General features: G+C 42.3%; 1 protein-coding gene across 12 annotated transcripts in view; it reads right to left on the bottom strand.

Moving 5' to 3' along the window:
- Nucleotides 1–19,624, bottom strand: part of LOC143673020 (mitogen-activated protein kinase kinase kinase 9-like) — a 46,286-nt gene that overhangs the window by 25,491 nt on the left and 1,171 nt on the right. For 11 of the 12 annotated variants that reach the window (XM_077147400.1, XM_077147395.1, XM_077147399.1 and 8 more), the window contains exon 2: nt 16,028–16,065. In XM_077147400.1, coding sequence (XP_077003515.1) covers nt 16,028–16,065 — 38 coding nt within the window. Of the gene's footprint in view, nt 1–15,930; nt 16,066–19,624 lie in introns of all 12 variants that reach the window. The other variant, XM_077147407.1, reaches the window with a different exon arrangement.

Genomic DNA, 19,624 nt, shown 5'->3' with positions numbered 1-19,624 from the left:
TTTTTTTCATTTTATATAGGATTAAAAAAAAGACAAACAGAACTACATTAATGTGATTTAACTTAAAATATGCCCACTGCAAATGAATCACCCTCCAGGCATCACCTAACATTCAAATAAAAACAAATATATGTTTAGGACATGAATAAAACACTTGCATGAACTTTTCATCCAACTTGCCCTCCATCCCCAAGAGAATGTCAAAACAGCCATGAAAGTGACAGAAAGGAGAGACGTAGGAAGACGATTAGCACCTTGAAAAGTGTTAACAGGGTAGTGGCATCATGGGATTGACAAAGCCTTCCTGACCAAAAGGAAAATAAGACAAAACGAAGTTTTAGTGGCTAAGAGATTTCAAACAGTAGAGAGGTTATCCTGGAGGTTATTCTTATGCATTATGTAGATATCCCTTTTTAGTTTATGGTGTATTGGAATGGCTGGAGGGAAGTACCTGAAACATTGAGCTGTGTTCCGGAAGCACTGATTCTTGAAGATGATTATATAACCAAACACCTTTTACAATATGACTGCTTGACTATGAAAACCTTGTGTCTCATTGCTCCTTTTATCCAGGGTATGGACAGATGAGTGAAAAAGTAACGTTAAAATAAATAAATAATGGGGGGGAATAAAAGGAAAAAATTGGGTAGATTGACTTACTTGTGGTCAATGAGAGGGAGGTATAAGGGGTATGGAATGTATGGGCTTTTTCTTTTTTCTTTTTCTGGAGTGATGCAAATGTTCTAGAAATGATTACAGCGATCACCAACGTGATGATAATGTGAGTCATTCATGGTACACTATGTATGGACTGCATGTGTCTGAAGATTCCTCAATTAAAAAAAAAAGATAATACAGAAAATGTAAAGCCAAAATAAAGAAAGTTACAGGGTGAGTACCAACAGTTGTTGAATAATTGCTGAGTCAATGAATGAATGAACTAGAAATAGGAAGAAGAGATAGAAGATAATTTTCTAAATGCAAACCTTTATGTAAACAGGTTCATCATAATTTCCACCAAGAGGGCAGTGTGACAGACACTGTGGGCCTCCACAGATGGAAGGCGGGAAGACTTGGGCAAACCCCAATCCCAAGCCCAGATGTCCAGGTGGCCAGGCCCTGGGAGCACAGACATTGCCCAGCACTCACTTAGGTATCACAGAAAACTATATGGCAGAAGGAAGGCTACTATTACACAGATCTACCTCACAGGCTGGCTTTGATTAGCAACTAGATTTATGGGAAAGGAAACTCTATTCTTTTCAAGTTAATTGAGATGCTGACTGTATGAAACTAGTTTCAGAATTTAAAACTTACATATAATTGACATAAGATGGTTCAAAATGCTACATTAAATAGTACACTTTAACAACCTACATTGTTAATTTATGAAGAAACACTTAGAGGAGATGAGATCTAGACAAGATGCTAACACAAGGCAACATGTAATAATCAACATAAAAACTGATCAAGTGTGTTGAAAATAATTCAAAACCATCAAATACTTTTAGCCAGGATTATCAGAAAAATCTGGTAAACTATTTAGAACAAGCCAATTATAAACAAAAAACTTTTAAGTGAATTTAACTTTACTGATATTTTATGGTACTTTTGGTTCTTTAAAATTTTAAATGATTCTACTTTTTTCACTTGTTTTTCATAATGTATAAATAAGCCTTTTGGTATATGAGATATACAACCTTTGTAAGCAATCTCAGGTTTGGTAAGTACAGTCCTAGAAGAGTTTATATACTTAAGGATACCAAGATTCATTCTTTTATATCATAAATATAACTTTTAGAAGAAATTCTACCGTTCTCTCATTCATTGAACTGTCACTTATATGGACCACAGGTCCTGGGTGAGATTTAGATGACCTAAAATGGAAAAAAGTTAGTTGGACTTTTTTTCTCAAAAATTTTAATACAACTAAATGAGAATAAATAGATGGGAAATAAAGATGTCTGTATAAAGGATACAAACATTTCAGTAAGTAATACCTTGATACAGATCAGAGCAGGAAGAGGAAATAAAATGGAAATAATTTGCATGTTGATACAAGCCAGCAAAATTTGAATTAAAGACCTCCTGTGTAAGAAAGACTCTTGGATTTAGTCAAATCATTCCATACCCCAGAAACCAGTACCCGGAAGGGTTCTCCAAGCTGAGGTTTCTACATGACTGTCAGTGTTGGTCTCATGCCGCCTGTTCTAGTTTGCTAGCTGCAAGAATGCAACACAACAGAAATGGGTTGGCTTTTTAAAAAAGGGGATTTATTTTGTTAGTTCTTCAGAGGAAAGGCAGCTAACTTTCCACTGAGGTTCTTTCTTACATGGGAAGGCACAGAATGGTCTCTGTTGGCCTTCTTGCCGGGCCTCTGAGTTCCAACAACTTTCCCCAGGGTGATTTCTTTCTGCATCTCCAAAGGCCTAGGCTGAGCTTTGAGTGCCGAGATAAGGTATGCTGAGGTGCTTTGGCTGTGCTACACTGCGCTCTCTCATTTAAGCAGCAGCCAATTAAGTCAAATGTCATTCATTGCAGCAGGCACACCTCCCAGCCAACTGCAGGCGTAATCAGTAACAGATGAAATTCACATACTATTGGCTCAGGTCCACAGCAACAAAACTAGGTGACTTTCACCTGGCCAATTTGACAACTGAATCTAACTACCACATGTCCACCCCTCCTCAACTTGGCAATAACAAGCATCACCTTAAACAGGTGCAAATAATTATCTTCTGGCTGCGGATCTGGGAATCATAAAACATGTTATCTGATGCCAATATGCAAAGGAGGACAGTCAGGATCAGAGAAACTGGAAGGAAAACCTGCACAGCAAACACCATTGGATTTCAAAATCTGAAAGTCATTTATCCTTCGGCTTTAGAAACTGGCAATCCCACCCTTTCTGAGGGCCTATGCAGTGGCCCGCCTCTTTCCAAATCAACCTCAGGGAACATCGAGGAGACCACCTTTTTCTCGGCTCCACTCTCTCCAGGCCACCACCCCTGGGCTCTCTGACATTTCCAGGGCACATGCTGAACCCCACCATGTGGCGGCAGCCAGGCTCTCCCCAGTCCCCCAAGGAATGTGTTCTACCTTCTTCAAGGCCTGAGGCTGCACGACTCTTCCACTGCAACAAGGTGGGAGACTCTTCCTCACCCTCTCCATGTATATGGGTGGGTCCACTCTCCAGGCTGAGGTTTCTTGGCTTCAGGCCTGAGCTTCCATGGTTCTTACTCTGCAAACTCCAATCTCTCCCTTTTGTGTCCACCTTTGTCCAGATTGGCAGTGGTTCCGTTTACACCAACAGCCTCTTCAAGCACTCCAGGACTTCTCCTTCGTTCTCTTCACATTTCCTCCAGAATCTTCCCCTTAGCCATCCAAAACACTGTTCCAACATATCTGGTATTTGCAAACTGCAGCAGCACTCCACTCTCAGATACCAAAATCTGCTCTAGTTTGCTAGCTGCCAGAATGCAATATATCAGAAACAGAATGGCTTTCAAAAGGGGGAATTTAATGAGTTGCCAGTTTACAGTTCTAAGGCTGAGAAAATGTCCCAATTAAAATAAGTCTACAGAAATGTCTAATCTAAGACATCCATCCAGGGAAAGATATCTTGTCTCAAAAAGGCCGATGAAGTTCAGGGCTTCTCTCTCAAGTGAGAAGGCACATGGCGAACACAGTCAGGACTTCTTTCTCGGCTAGAAGGGCACATGGCGGACATGACGTCATCTGCTAGCTTTTTCTCCTGGCTTTCTTGACAATCATAAATAAATAATGCTGCTATAAACATTGGTGTGCGAATGTCCATTTGTATTCTTGCCTTCAGTTCCTTTAACTATATACCTAGTAATGGGATGGCTGGATAATACAGCAATTCTATACTTAGCTTCCTGAGGAACCACCAAACTGCCTTCCAGAGCAGTTGCATCATTTTATATTCCCACCAACAATGGATAAGTGTGCCTCTTTATCCACATCCTCTCCAGCACTTGTCATTTTCTGTTTGATTTTATTTAATGTCCATTCTAATGGGTATCAGATGATATCTCACTGTGATTTTGATATACTATACCAGTTAATAGCTGATGATGTTGAGTAACTTTTCATGTGCCTTTTAGCATTTGTATTTCTTCCTCCTAGTGAGGAAGTAACAACACATATACCCCCACCTCCTGGCTGAAGATGCAGAAGTAGGGAAGAACTATCCTCAACAAAAGGGGCAATTCTTCAGAGGTGTGATTGTGAGAGCAGGAAAGAGATAGTGCTTTGATATGTGATGAGTTTAAGGGAGGGTATTTATTTCATGGGAGGATTTCCTATGGGTTTAAATGCCAAAGGAAATGATTGAGGAATAGAGTCTGGTACATAACAGTTGTCCATTAATATTCAACAAATAAATTATTGAATTAATTAATAAATGGTAGATATTAATGTTGAACTGAATATATGAAAATCTTGAGAAAGGAGATGGAGGTAAAGGAGAAAATGGGGAAAGATTGCCTTTAGATAGGAAGCAAGAAACCTGCTTTCTTTTAAAGAAAGAGAAGTTGAGAAAGCTTATTGATATATCATCTACCATTATTATTATTGATTTTTGTAGAAACAAAATCACCTGCTGGGACTAATATTAGAAATCAGAGTTTGGGATGATGAATACTAGAAAGAAGGAAGGAAGGAAGAAGGAAAAGGAAAAAAAAAGAAAATGCTAGAGATTTGAGAAGACTGAAGGAGCTTTGAGGTATGTGTTGCATGGGGTGGGGTGGGAAATGGGGCTGGAAAATTAGGCAAGCATGGAAAGATTGTTAGAGTATTAGTTTGAATATGTAGCATATTAGAAATTGTGATATTTTGTATAAGCGGTGATGCCAATCTTCCCATTTGTGTAACTTTTTTTTTCAGCATTCAGCTTCTGATGGAGTTATCTGTATCCTTAGAATAAAGCCAAGGTTTAGTTAAGTACAGAAGTGCAGAGAGTATCCAGCGGAGATTTTAGAATTCAAATAATACTTTATTAATCATGGAATTCCAGCTTGGAAGAGGGTGGATCCTTTGGCAACTTTCAAGTAAAAAAGAAGCCCCAATAATTAATGGGGAAGAGAATACAGAAAAATCTGGAAGACCAGAGGGAATGAGACTGAGGAAAACAAGAGGGGAAGAAGTGTGGTACAGTCACTCACTTCAAAAAGATCCAGAACCCAGACCTCATAGTTGAAAGGAAGGTCCTTTGCATATGGTGTTAGGAGGGTAATTTCTTTTCATACTGGACTGTGGGATGGATGTTGGAAGCAAAATAAAAATGAGTATCATTTCATCATTATCTCTGTGGTATGGAGGTGATGTTTGTGGATGGCAGGTGGCCTATCGAGCTTGAATGCATCTCAGCTCTTGGAGACAGTTCTGTTTCTAAAACTGGTAAGCATGCAGATAAATACCTATTTTATTCTTAGCATAGATTTAAATCAAAGGAAAGGAAACAACAACTAAAGACATATACTTTCTCCCTAAAAAAGCAAATCATATGTTCCATTTCCCATCACCTACTGGTTTGTTCTATATTTACTCATCTCCAGAAATTTGAATTCAATACACAGCAGCGATTGCATTTTTTATAGAAAAGAAAGAATTAAAGTACTTATCATTAAGTCTCATATTTTCCCAAGTAATTTATTAAAGAAAAAGCTAATAAGTGGTCTGTGATTAGTATACATTTTCCCACAGGTATGAGTATATTAATTTCTCTATTTTCTGAGAAAGGTAAAAGTGTTCTCATTTTGCTACCAAGGAAACAGTCAATAATACCAAAATTTCTTTATGAGTTTTTTGCCCCCTCCTTCCTGAGCTTAAAGAGAGTTTCTTGAAGTGATTTCTTTAGACAATTTCATTTAGTCTTTCTCAGTTTTGGGTGGGGTGTATCTGTTCTTTGTTCACTTCAGATAATTGCAACACATAATTATCTAAAGTGAAGAAAATAAACACATTTCCAATGTCCTGATACAGCCATTTTACTATATCTACTTTTTAATTTACTCTATCTGTATTGTAAAAAACAAGAAATGAAAAGAAATTTGGAGATGACAAGGGGCATCTTGTTTTATAGTCTGCTTTTTCACTTAAGAAACTATTAACATGTTCTGTGTAATTAAATGTTTCCTACAATCTGCTGTTTGATGGCTACTTTCCACTGTGTGGATGAGCTGTAGTTTATGTGTTAAATCTCATACTTTTGAATATTTACACAGTTGCCATACCTATTTTAGAAGCCAAAAACATTCTTGTAGATAAACCCTTGTCAAGTGCAAAATTTTATCACAGCAAACAGCCCAGAGAAATGGAACAGATGTATCTATGGGACACATGAGGTTAAGGTTTTATAGTTCATATTGACTTCTAGAGGGTCTTTATCCATTTAAATTCTCAACTGAAAATGAAAGCGTTCCTTTATCCTCATTGTCTGGAAAAAAATGTTTTTTAACCATTTGTTTTAATTTCCTCATTGCTAATGTGGGCACCTAGCCATGAGTTGGTTTAAACAGTGAGGATTTATTGGCATAGAGTTTTGAGGCTAGGAGAAAGTCCAATATCAAGGTATTATCAAGGTGATGCTTTCTCCTGAAAAACTGGGGCTGGTTGCCAGGGATCCTTGGTCCTTGGTGTTTCTGGCACATGGCAGTGCACATGGCAGCCTCTCTTGGCTTCTCCTTTCTCTTTTGGTTTCTAGTGACTTGCAGCTTCTGGCTGCTCCTTCTGTGGCTTTTTCCTGTCTGACTTTCTCTCTGCTGATAAAGCACTCCAGTAATCCAGATTAAGGCCCAATCTTTTGTGCCACACTTTAACTGAAGCAACATCTTGAAGAGATCTTATTTACAATGACCCACACTCACCCAAAAGTATTAAATTTAAGAATATGTTTTTCTGGAACACACAGCTCCAAAGTGCCATACCAATCATCCTAAACATTTTTAATATGTTAGGGAAAAAGCACTCTATTGTAATTTATAATGCTTGATTAATGTAAACCTGAGTGATTTCATATATTCATTTTGTGATCCATATTATTTTTCAGACATGCCTAAATATACCTTTATTATTTTTCTTTTGTTAGAGGTTTTCCTAAGTGTTAAGGATTTTAAACAAATTTTTTCATATGTCAGGCTACTTTTTATTGACTTATTGCATGCTATTTCAATTTATGATGCTTTTAAGACAGACTGTAATTACTTTACATCAAAGTAATTCATAAAAGTGATAACACATGAAGTCATTCCAATGAGTCAAGGATTTGAAACTGTTTCCCTTACTCCTCCCTACAATCTTCTTGCCCAAACAATAACTGGTCGACTATTCTGATTCTAATTGTTCTCACCATATTCCTAAATAAAATAACAATTCCTCTATTTCTTTAACCATCAACTTCAGACAGTAGCTACTGTTGTCCCTCTGTGCTGGATGACAATTTATTTTACCTATAGTTTCCCCTTTCTTGCTCCTTCCTCTTAAAGGTTGATGGTTATAACATTATTTTTTCTTCTAACATTGGTGAACTGTGTTCCTTTAATTAATACACTTACACCTTATACTGGTTTGAAAGTTTTATGTACCCCAGGAAAGCCATGTCCTTCTAATGCAATCTTGTAGGAGCAGACCTATTGTTGGGTGGGACCTTTTGATTAGGATGTTTCCACAGGAGATGTAACCCACTCAATTGTGATTGGGACCTTTTTTTTAAATGTATTTATTAATTAAAAAATTAAGAAACAAAACAAAACATCATACATAATCAGTAATTCACAATATCATCACTTAGGTGCATATTCATCATTTCTTAGATCATTTGCATTAATTCATAAAAAGACAATAGAAAAAGAAATAAAATGAACACAGGAACGAAAAAAAAAGACTATACCTACCATACCCCTTACCCCTCGCTTTCATTGATCACTAGCATTTCAAACTAAATTTATTTTAGCATATGTTCCCCCTATTATTTATTTTTATTCCATATGTTCTACTCCTTTGTTGACAAGGTAGATAAAAGGAGCATCAGACGCAAGGTTTTCACAATCACACAGTCACATTGTGACAGCTGTATCATTATTCAATCATCCTTAAGAAACATGGCTACTGGAACATAGCTCTACATTTTCAGGCAGTTCCCTCCAGCCTCTCAATTATGTCTTGAATAACAAGATGATATCTACTTGATACATAAGAATAACCTCCAGGATAACCTCTCGACTCTGTTTAGAGTCTCTCAGTCATTGACACTTTGTCTTATATCACTCTTCCCCCTTTTGGTCTAGAAGGTTTTCTCAGTCCCTTGATGCTGAGTCTCAGCTCATTCCAAGATCTCTGTCCCACGCTGCCAGGAAGGTCCATACCCCTGGGAGTCATGTCCCATGTAGAGAGGGGTAGGGTGGTGAGACTGCTTGTTGTGTTGGCTGGAGAGACAGGCCACATCTTAGCAACAAAAGAGGCTCTCTTGGGAGTGACTCTTGGGCCTAAATTTTAAGTAGACTTGACCTATCCTTTGCAGGGTTAAGTTTAATATGAACAAACCCCAAGACTGGGGGCTCAGCCTATAGCTTTGGTTGTCCACACTGCTTGTGAGAATATCAAGAATTCAACTTGGGGAAGTTGAATTTCTCCCCGTTCTCACCAGTCCCTGAAGGGGACTCTGCAGATACTTTTCCCCTCACTGATTGTGATTGGGACCTTTTGATTAGAGAGAGATGTGATCCATTCAAGGGGAATCTTTTTTTAAATTTATTTTTTATTTTTTTATTTTTTAAATTTAAAAAATTAACAACAAAAACATTAACATATCATTCCATTCTACATATATAATCAGTAATTCTTAATATCATTACATAGTTGCATATTCATCATTTCTTAGGATATTTGCATCAATTTAGAAAAAGAAATAATAAGACAACAGAAAAAGAAATAAAACAATAACAGGAAAAAAAAGATTATACATAACATACCCCTTACCCCTCACTTTCATTTATCACTAGTATTTCAAACTAAATTTATTTTAACATTGTTTCCCCTATTATTTATTTTTATTCCATATGTTCTACTCATCTGTTGATATGGTAGATAAAAGGAACATCACACACAAGGTTTTCACAATCAGAGTCACGTTGTGAAAGCTATATCATTGTTCAATCATCATCAAGAAACATGGCTACTGGAACACAGCTCTACATTTTCAAGGGGAATCTTAATACGTTTTGTGGAGCTCTGTATGAAGAGAGTAACAGGCAGAAATCTTAGAGTTCAGACCTAACACAGAGAGCAGAGAGACAAACCCAAGACACAGGTGTTTGGAGATGCTAAGCTAAGACATGAAACCCAGAGTCTATCCTGGAGAAGCTAAATGAGGAGCCACAGATTCTTAGGGTGAAAGCCACTGAAAACAGTAACTTAGTGAACCATCTGAAACTAGAAGCTGGGAGAGAAGGACAGCACATGACATGATGTTCCTTCAAATGTGACAGAGAAAACCCAGATACTATAGGAGTTTTCTCAGAGTCAATCTATCTCTTTCTGGATGCCTTAATTTGGACATTTTCATGGCCTTAAGACAGTAAATTTGTAACTTAATAAATCCCCTCTGAAAACACGAGACCATTTCTGCTATATTGCATTCCAATAACTTTAGCAAACCAAAACATGCCTACATTTCATTTTCAAATATTTTATTCAGTATCTAAACTCCCCTCTGGGTAAGATGAGAATTTTTTTAATCCCCTTTTCTCCTCCCTATTGGAAGCTACATTCTTCCTTTTACAAATTGTCAAGGATGTTGAGATTTGTGCATGTCTTCACTTGTGTATTATAATCACAGTAATGTCTTACATGTGTCCATGAAAATCAGTAAGCAATCCCTGTATTATTATACCTAAGTAAATATTCTTCACTGCTGAGCCAAGCATCCCACTAGGAGAATATTCCCTTTCTTTAGATATTCTAGAAACAGAAGATGCCTAATATGAATGTCTTGATTTTAATTTAGCTTAAAATTAAAAGGTGCTCTTTTCTTATTCTGAAATTTTGGGGAAATGTCTCAGTTGAGTCACCAAAAATAAGGTTATGGTGTTGTTTCAATACAAATTTATAACATCTTATAAAAATATTCCTCCAGTCTGCATGCACTGAGCTTTTTTAAATAAGAAATGATTGCTGAATTTTAGCAATATCTTTTGATATATATATATCAAGATAACCATTCCTTCTTAAAACAATTATGCTAATAACATTAATATCAAACATGTTGCCCTATCCTTGAATATAATTTACTTAATTTACGAATGCTAAAGAACTATTTTCCTCTTGAATACTTAAACCTGGGTGCTTAAAATAAATCTACCTTTGTAAGGTTTTCATTTGAATGATATGCTATATTTATAAAAACAGTCTGTTAGTGTATTAGTTATATTTTGCTGCATAACAAATTACCATAAAAGTTCACATCTTAAATCAACAAAAATATCTTATTTCCCACAACTTCTGAGGACTGGGAATTTAGGAGTGCCTTAGCTGACTGGATCCCTCAGGAGATTGCAGTCAAATTGTTGAGGCTGCTTTCTTCTGAAGACTGAACTTTGGAAGAAGAATGGGCTTCAAGCTCAGTCAAATGGTTGTTGTCATTGCATGGACCACTTTAAAGAGTTTTTTCCTACATGGCATCTTGTTTCCCCCTGAGTAAAAGATATAAAAAAGAGGAGAGAGACTGAAATAGAGAGACAGAAGAGAGCAAGAGAGAGAACCCACATTGGAAGCCTTAGTCCTTTATCACCTACTATCAAAGTGCCTGACCAACTTTGTATCGTATACTATTGATACATTTGGTTACACAAACCAGCCTTGGCAAAATGTGTAAGGACCCTATAAAAGAGTGTGAGTACTTGCAGGTGGAACTTGTGGGGGGTTATACTGGAGACTGGCTATTGTAGGAAGCAATGATTCTGTAACTATGCTTTGGAATTGTAAAAGGGAAGGAAATTTAGCCTTATCCTTCCTTCCTGGCCTTCCTCACTCCCTTCCTTCTTTCCTTCCCTTCTTCCATCCATCCTTCCTAGTGCTTTGTTAAACTAAAATTGCACACTTTTGCTTGATATAATTAAAATACATACTTTTATAATTTTTCCATGCATATTATTTTGAAACCTAGTAAGCCATTTGATTAGTAAACAGAATCAACAGGAAATATCTGAAAATAGAAAATTTCTAAAACTGTCTCATGTAACTGTGGGAATGCGGAGTCCAAAATCCGTAGGGCAGGCTGTGAAGCTGAGGACTCCGATGGAGGGTCTAGAAGAACTCCACAGGAGAGGCTCCCCAGCTGAAGCAGGAAGGGAGCCTGTCTCTTCTGAATCTTCCTTAAAAGGCTTCCAGTGATTAGATTAACCATCACTCATTGCAGGAGACATTTCTCTTGGCTAGTTACAAATGGAATCAGCTGTGGATGCAGCCGATGTGATTGTGACTGAATTCTAAGAAATGTCCTCATGGCAACAGACAGGCCAGCACTTGCCCAACCAAACAAACAAGTACCAGCACCTGGCCAAGTGGACACATGAACCTGACAGTGACAAACCCTATACCCTGACAATTCCATTCCTGGGAATTTATCAAAGGTACAGGAAAGCCAGGCCCACAGAGGGCTTTCCACAAGAATGGTCACAGCAGTATTGTTCATGACAGACAAAATTGGACACTACCATATTTCCATCAGCAGGAAAATGGATGGATTGCAGGATTCCCATGCCATGCTCAGCTGTAAAAATGAGTGAACTACTGATAAGGCAACGACATGGAATAATCTCAAAAACATTCTGCAGACTTCCAGAGAAGATGGCGGCTTAGTAAGACGCGCGGGTCTTAGTTCCTCCTCCAGAAAAGCAACTAAAGAAACAGAAACAATACGAAACAGCTCCCGGAGTCATGACAGAGACCAAAAAGACAGCGTACCCCATTCTGGAACAGCTGAACGGGCAGGGAGAATCTGCTGTGGTGAGCTACCCGAGGGACGCGCGTTTTCCCGGCCGGGGCGGCTGGCAACTGGGGTCCCCTCCACGCACGTGGCTCCCCAGTCTGACTGGGAACGTTGGATAGCGGGGCCCTCCCGTCACGCTTGGCGTTTCGGGCCAGCTGGGCAATTAGGACCGGCACTCTCCCAAGCCGCGGCAGCCAGCGACCTCCACATCCACGCGCGGTTTCCCGGGCGACTGCCGTGCAGACAGACGAGCGCCACGAGCGCCACCTACTGGGAAGGAAAAGAAAAACAGAGCCCAGAGATTTCACAGAAAAAGCTTTCAACCAGCTGGGTCCCACACCCAGGGAAATCTGATCAAATGCCCAGACACCAGCAGAAAATAATGGATGACACTTGGAAAATTGAAGATATGGCCCAGTCAAAGGAACAAACCAATAGTTCAAATGAGATACAGGAGCTGAGACAACTAATGCTGAATATACGAACAGAAATGGAAAAATTCTTCAAAAACCAAATCAATAAATTGAGGGAGGACATGAAGAAGACATGGGCTGAACAAAAAGAAGAAATAGAAAATCTGAAAAAACAAATCACAGAACTTATGGGAGTGAAGGACAAAGAAGAAAAAATGGAAAAAACAATGGATACCTACAATGGTAGATCTAAAGAGACAGAAGCTACAATTAGTGAACTGGAGGATGGAACATCTGAATTCCAAAAAGAAACAGAAACTATAGGGAAAAGAATGGAAAAACTTGAGCAGGGGATCAGGGAACTGAATGACAATATGAAGCGCACAAATATACGTGTTGTGGGTGTCCCAGAAGGAGAAGAGAAGGGAAAAGGAGGAGAAAAACTAATGGAAGAAATTATCACTGAAAATTTCCCAACTCTTATGAAAGACCTAAATTTGCAGATCCAAGAAGTGCAGCGCACCCCAAAGAGAATAGACCCAAATAGGCATCTCCAAGACACTTACTAGTTAGAATGTCAGAGGTCAAAGAGAAAGAGAGGATCTTGAAAGCAGCAAGAGAAAAACAATCTGTCACATACAAGGGAAACCCAATAAGACTATGTGTAGATTTCTCAGCAGAAACCATGGAAGCTAGAAGACAGTGGGATGATATATTTAAATTACTAAAAGAGAAAAACTGCCAACCAAGACTCCTATATCCAGCAAAATTGTCCTTCAAAAATGAAGAGAAATTAAAACATTTATAGACAAAAAGTCACTGAGAGAATTTGTGACCAAGAGACCAGCTCTGCAAGAAATACTAAAGGGAGCACTAGAGTCAGATATGAAAAGACAGAAGAGAGAGGTATGGTAAAGTGTAGAAAGAAGGAAAATCAGTATGATATATATATAAAAAGCCAAAATGGTGGAGGAAAATATATCCAAACAGTAATAATACTAAAAGTTAATGGACTGAATTTCCCAATCAAAAGACATAGAATGGCAGAATGGATTACGACCCAGCAATACCACTGCTAGGTATCTACTCAAGGGACTTAAGGGCAAAGACACAGATGGACATTTGCACACCAGTGTTTATAGCAGCATTATCTACAATTGCAAAGAGATGGAAACAGCCAAAATGTTCATCAACAGACGAGTGGCTAAACAAACTGTGGTGTATACCTACGATGGAATATTATGCAGCTTTAAGACAGACTAAACTTATGAAGCATGTAATAACAAGGATGGACCTAGAGAACATTATGCTGAGTGAGTCTAGCCCAAAACTAAAGGACAAATACTGTAAGGTCCCATTGATGTGAACCGACATTTGAGAATCAGCTTGGAATATATCATTGGTAACAGAGACCAGCAGGAGTTAGAAACAGGGTAAGATAATGGGTAATTGGAGCTGAAGGGATACAGACTGTGCACAGGACTAGATACAAAAACTCAAAAATGGACAGCACAATAATACCTAAGTGTAATGTAACTAGGTTGGAACACTGAATGAAGCTGCACCTGAAATATGGTTTTTTGTTTGTGTGTTTGTATCTTTTGTTTTTGTTTTTTTCTTTTTCCTTTATATATATATTTTTTATTAGTATTATTTTAATTCTCTTCTCTGTATTAACATTCTATATCTTTCTCTGCTGTTTTGCTAGTTCTTTTCCTAAATCGGTGCAAATGTACTAAGAAATGATGATCATACATCTATGTGATGATACTAAGAATTTCTGAGTGCATGTGTAGAATGGAATGATTTCTAAATGTTGTGTTAATTTCTTTTCTTTTTTTGATTAATAAAAAAATTTTTTTTAAATAAATAAATAAATAATAGGGGGAACAAATGTTAAAATAGATTTAGTTTGAAATGTTAGTGATCAATGAAAGGGTCAGTAAGGGGTATGGCATGTAAAATTTTTTTTCTTTGTTTGTTATATTTTTCTGTTGTCTTTTTATTTCTTTTTCTGAATTCATGCTAACGTTCTAAGAAAGGATCATGATGATGAATATGCAACTATGTGATGATATTGTGAATTGCTGAGTGTATGTGTTGGGAATGTTTGTGTTTCTTGTAATTTTTTTAATTAATAAAAAATTTAAAATGAAGAAAAAAAAAAACATTCTGCAGAGTGAAAGAAACCAAACCTAAGTTTATTTTCTGCTGGATTTCCATTTTTCAAGTTCTAGCACAGGCAAAACCAATCAGAACTGAGCTGACTGGAGGAGAGAGAAGCCTCAAAACCAATGCACTCAGCTAAAGCTGCCACCTGACATGGCATCTGCTCTCACCCAAAATGACAGGAAGCAGGAGCCAAGAGCTGCACCGCTTGGTGTGCTCTGGTCACACAGCCTGAGGACTCTCGCCAGCCTACCAGGCCCCAAAGACCCCTGTTGGCCTCCTCCTGCCCAGACTTCCCCCTCAGGCTAGCCCTCCCTCCACCTCACCCCACTACTGGCTCCTAGGTGTCAGCACTGCCATGTAGCAGAAATTCACCCTGATGTGCCCTACTCAGCCTCCACCCTTGACCCTCTGAGGTGCCTGGCAAGGCCAGCCAGAGCATCCCACCATGCAAAGTGGGTGCACTGCCTCAGCCGTGGCCCTGGCTGCTACAGGTGTGCCACAAACTTATCTGTGGCCTTGCTGTCATCCCACCTGCACAGTTTCCACAGAGCACCACCTGCCTCAGCTCCAAGACACCATGGCCTGAGAGGGCTGTCCGGATGCTCCAAACCCAGCCCCGTGCCTTGACTGCTCTGCCCTGCATCTCTGGATAGGGTACCCTCCCCATCCCCAGCCAGTTACCACTGCTCTGCCAAGAGCCACAGTGGTCCAGGCCATGCCTTCACACCACCTGCCCCTCCACCTGCATCGTCCTCACCCGACACCCTGAGTTTCCAATAGTGTCTCCACTCTCACACCTATGCAAGGCCCACACTCATGAGCCACAACACCCAAGACAGCCTCTGGGGGCCTGGGGTGTGTGCAAGGAGGGGAGATGAAATGGGCCTCCAGAGAACCCCTCCGCCTGCTGCCCAAGAACAGTGACCTTGCCCCATTGTGGAACAGGACTGCATGGGAAAAGCATGGGGAATGGGTCAAATGAGGTTGAGAAATGCCAGGATGACATCCCAGTTCTACCCCAGGGCTCTCACGGACCCACAGAAAGCCTGGCCTGCTTCCCCCTCCAACCTCGACCCCTGAAACCATAAGTCTGCAGAGGGCTGGACTGCAGGCAGATGCACTTGGATAGACAAGGGCCTGGGGCCCCACCACCTAAGCCTTTCTCCCCCTGGAGAGCAACCCCAAACACAGACACCCCCAAGCAAAAACACTGGCAGCTGGGAGATAAAACACCACGTTGACCTTGGCCTCTCTGTGTGGCATCCCCACCGGCGCCTCCAGGGGCTCATCTACACTTTTGTTCTGCGTGCCTCACAGCCCTGAAGCAACACTTACCAGCAGAGGCTCTCCAGAACCAGCCACCAGGGCTCGGAGTTGCTGCCCAGAGGAGTAGGGAGGCATGAGTACGCAGCAGCTGTGAGAAGCAGCTCACCTGATAAAACTCCTGCAGCCGGTTCTTCTGCAGGCTTGCTGGATGGAAAGAAGAAAAAAGTGAAAAACCATTAGACACAGAAAATGCCCGACAGCTGTGCACAGACCCACCTGTATAAACATCCTCCACAAGGGGGTACCCCAACCTGGCAAAGGGCAGCCCCTGGACCCTGTACCCACCCTGTCACCCACCTTCCAGGCACAACTCAGGCACCTTGTCTCAGGGGCATGCCAGGGGCCCTGGGGAGGAGGATGCGGTGGGGGGAGGGGGGACCCCTGGGGGGTGGTTAAAAGGCACAGGGACACTTGGGGTTCAACATGCAGACCTTAGGGGGGGTCATTGCAAGGACCCTGGGGGAGAATACAGTGGGGGACCAGGGGAGCGGTGTCACACTGCTAACTCATGCAGGCACATGGTGGAAACCCTGGGGGGATGGATACCACAGAGACACTGGGTCTGAACGCATGGGGACTGTGGAGGGTGGACACCACGGGGAACTGGGAGTGGATACCATGGGGGACCTGGGATGGACGCCATGGGATCCATGGAGGGTGGAGGTCACAGGGACCTGTGGTAGACCCTGTGGGGACCTGGAATGAAGGGATGGGGACCATGGAGTCTGGATGCTGTGGGGACCGTGGAGGGTGGACACCGTGGGAACCATGAAGGGTGGACGCCATGGGGACCTGGCATGGATGGTGTGTGGACCTGGCAGCGGATACTGTAGGGACCTGGGGTGGGCACCATGGAAAACACAGACAACCTCTGTGTTTTGGGGACTGTGCAGGGTGGATGCCACAGGAACCTGGGGTGGATGCTGTGAGAACCGTGGAGGGTGGTAACCATGGGGACCTGAGCTCGACACCTTGAGGACCTGGGCTGGATGCCATGGGGACTATGCACGGTGGACACTGCAGTGACCTGGGGTGGACACCCTGGGAACCACAGAGGGTGGATGTCACAGGGACTTTGGCTCCGAACAAGGAGGATGTGCCCACTGGAGAAGAGAAACGTTCAGAGTCCTCACCTGCACACTGGCACAGTGGGGCCACCTTGGAGGGTGGCAGCAAGGACGTGGGGGAAGTAGTGTCATGCAGTGGGCACCTGTGTGAGTGTCTTTGGAGGCCCTGGGAGGCGATGAGGATGTGCTTTTCCACACGGCCCTGCCCTGGCCTGCCACCTCTGGGAAGCTGGAATCCCTGGCTCTGTGGTGCTTATAAAGCAGAAACTTCACACACACCACGAAGGGGATTGTTCAGAAGGGGGGGTGGCATTCACGGGGTCAGCAGTAAATGTCGGGGCTTTGAGGACAGAGAAGCCCCAGCCCTGCTGAAGGGATTTGGGCCTAGGGCACCTGGTCAGGACTTCCCAGGCAGTGACAACATGTGGCACCCTGCACAAGGGAGGACTGCCCTGCAGCTGGGGCAACTCAGCCTTGTCTGGTCCCTGTCACTCCACCCTGGGCCGCAGGGCCGCTCACCAGTGCCCGCCATGGACTGCTGGCCCTGCCCAGGCCAAGAAGCTGGGAAGAAGACTCTGGGATGTGCAGGAGGAGACCTCAGGATGAGACCTTGGCACTAAAGCCCACTTGAGCACCAGCCCCAGGTGGGACAGGCTCCAAGTACCTGAGATGTGGGTGGGGCCTGGAGGCCCTCTCAGGACAGACGCACAGCCAGGAGCCAGCCAGCAGGTGTCACACCAGGCAGAAGGCCAGGAAGTGACCATCCACGCATCTGGGAAACCAGGGTAGCACCAAACTCAGTGCAGCCCACCCAGCATCAGCACCAGAACCAGCACTAGCACTTGCCCCTCCTTGCTCCTCTTCATGCACAGCTAAAACCAGCAGACACCATCAAAAGATAAACTACACAACTGAAAAGGGGCACGGGATATGAACACACTCAGAAGCCCACGAAGAGATGCTCAGCTCACCAGTCAATAGGGAAACACAACCCAGACCACAAGAGACCACCTCATACCACTCAGATGCCCATAACCATCAAGAGTTAACCTTTAAAAAAAACAATGACAACAGCAGGGAAACCCCAGATACTGTGTCAACACGAGGGACACCCAAGTCAGTAGGCTAAGCCCTTGATCCTGAGGCTTACTCTTGCTTATGTAGGGAGCACAGAAGCTTAGCTTACCTATAGGCATGCCTAAGAGTTACTTCTGGAGGACCTCTTTTGTTGCTCAGATGTGGCCTCACCCTCTTGAAGCCCAACTCTGCAAGTGAAATCATTGCCCTCCCCCTAAGTGGGACCTGACATCCAGGGGTGAAAGTCTCCCTGGCAACATCGGAAGTGACTCCAGGGATGAGCCTGGCCCTGGCACCGTTGGATCAACAATGTCTTCCGGACCAAAATGGGGAAAAGAAGTGTTAGCAAATAAGGTATCAGTGGCTGAGAGTTCAAATAGAATTGAGAGGCTCCTCTGGAGGTCACTCTTATACATGCTGCATTTACACATTGCCACCTATCATACCTTGCCAAACCCCAACCAAAACCGTTCCTGCCAATCCTAAACAACATCTCGGGCAACACATAAAAATAGACAAAGGTTCCATGCACTAGGGTAACTTTCAGTAACCTACAACCTCCAGGTGAGTCCCTGGACCAGAGAAATACAGAGGGCCCAGCCCTTCCAGAACATCAACTCGTTCCTTCCATCCCCATACCCCATATTATCGACAGTCCCTTCCAACAGTGAAACAGTTAAAAAGGGCATAGCCCTAAAGAGTGGGAGGAAGACCAAAGATGGAGATTGAGTTATACAGAGAAGGCAGGGTTTAACAAAGGAGTATGGCTGCAGAATCATTAAATCGATGTCCCTTTTGGTCTCCAGTATCTCAAGCAGCTAGAAGTAAAAACCTCAAATTGTGGAATTGTAACCCACACCAAAAACTGAAAGCTGTTCTACAAATGTGCCTTGAAACTTGCTGCTCTTTTCTATGTCACATTTCTCAACAACAACAACGAAAAAGCAATGACAAGCCCTGGCAAAGATGGGAGAACTGGAACCGCGCGCAGCCACTGCCGGGACCTGTGCAGCAACTCCGGAAAGCAGTAAACAACTCGCCTGTGCCAGCACCCCACTCCCAGTGTGCGTGCTCCGAGAGCTGGAAAGCCGCCGAGAACACCTGCACGTGGTGAGCACTGCAACTCCCTCCACAAGGGCCGCACAGCGGGGGCCACGTGGGCGCCCACCACGGAAGACCCACACACAAACGGGACCAGCCATAGGACCGGGCGCTGTCGCACCACCAAAGGAGCAAAGGCCTGACGCGCGGGAGAGAAGCGGACACAGAACGAGGGACGCGGTCAGCTCCAAGTACGGAAGCGCCCAGAGTAGGGACATCCTAGAGAAGGGGCAGACTGTGGTCGCCCCTGGGGGTGACACGGGGTGACTGCGGGGTGACAAAGTGTTCTAAGTAGATTAATGCAATGGTGGCGCCAGTTTGTAAAGACGCTAAACAACATCGCGGTATAGGCTTTAAACGGGCCTTTACGGTATATAAACTGCATCTCAGTTAAAGGTAGGTATAAAAGAAATTTAAGATATGAATTTGCACAGCATTTAAGTAAAACGGGTTAAAAA

This window comes from Tamandua tetradactyla (assembly GCF_023851605.1).
Source record: "Tamandua tetradactyla isolate mTamTet1 chromosome 22 unlocalized genomic scaffold, mTamTet1.pri SUPER_22_unloc_4, whole genome shotgun sequence".
NCBI lineage: Eukaryota > Metazoa > Chordata > Mammalia > Pilosa > Myrmecophagidae > Tamandua > Tamandua tetradactyla.
Note: the sequence above shows the minus strand (reverse complement) of the source record. Positions and strands in the feature narration are given on the sequence as shown.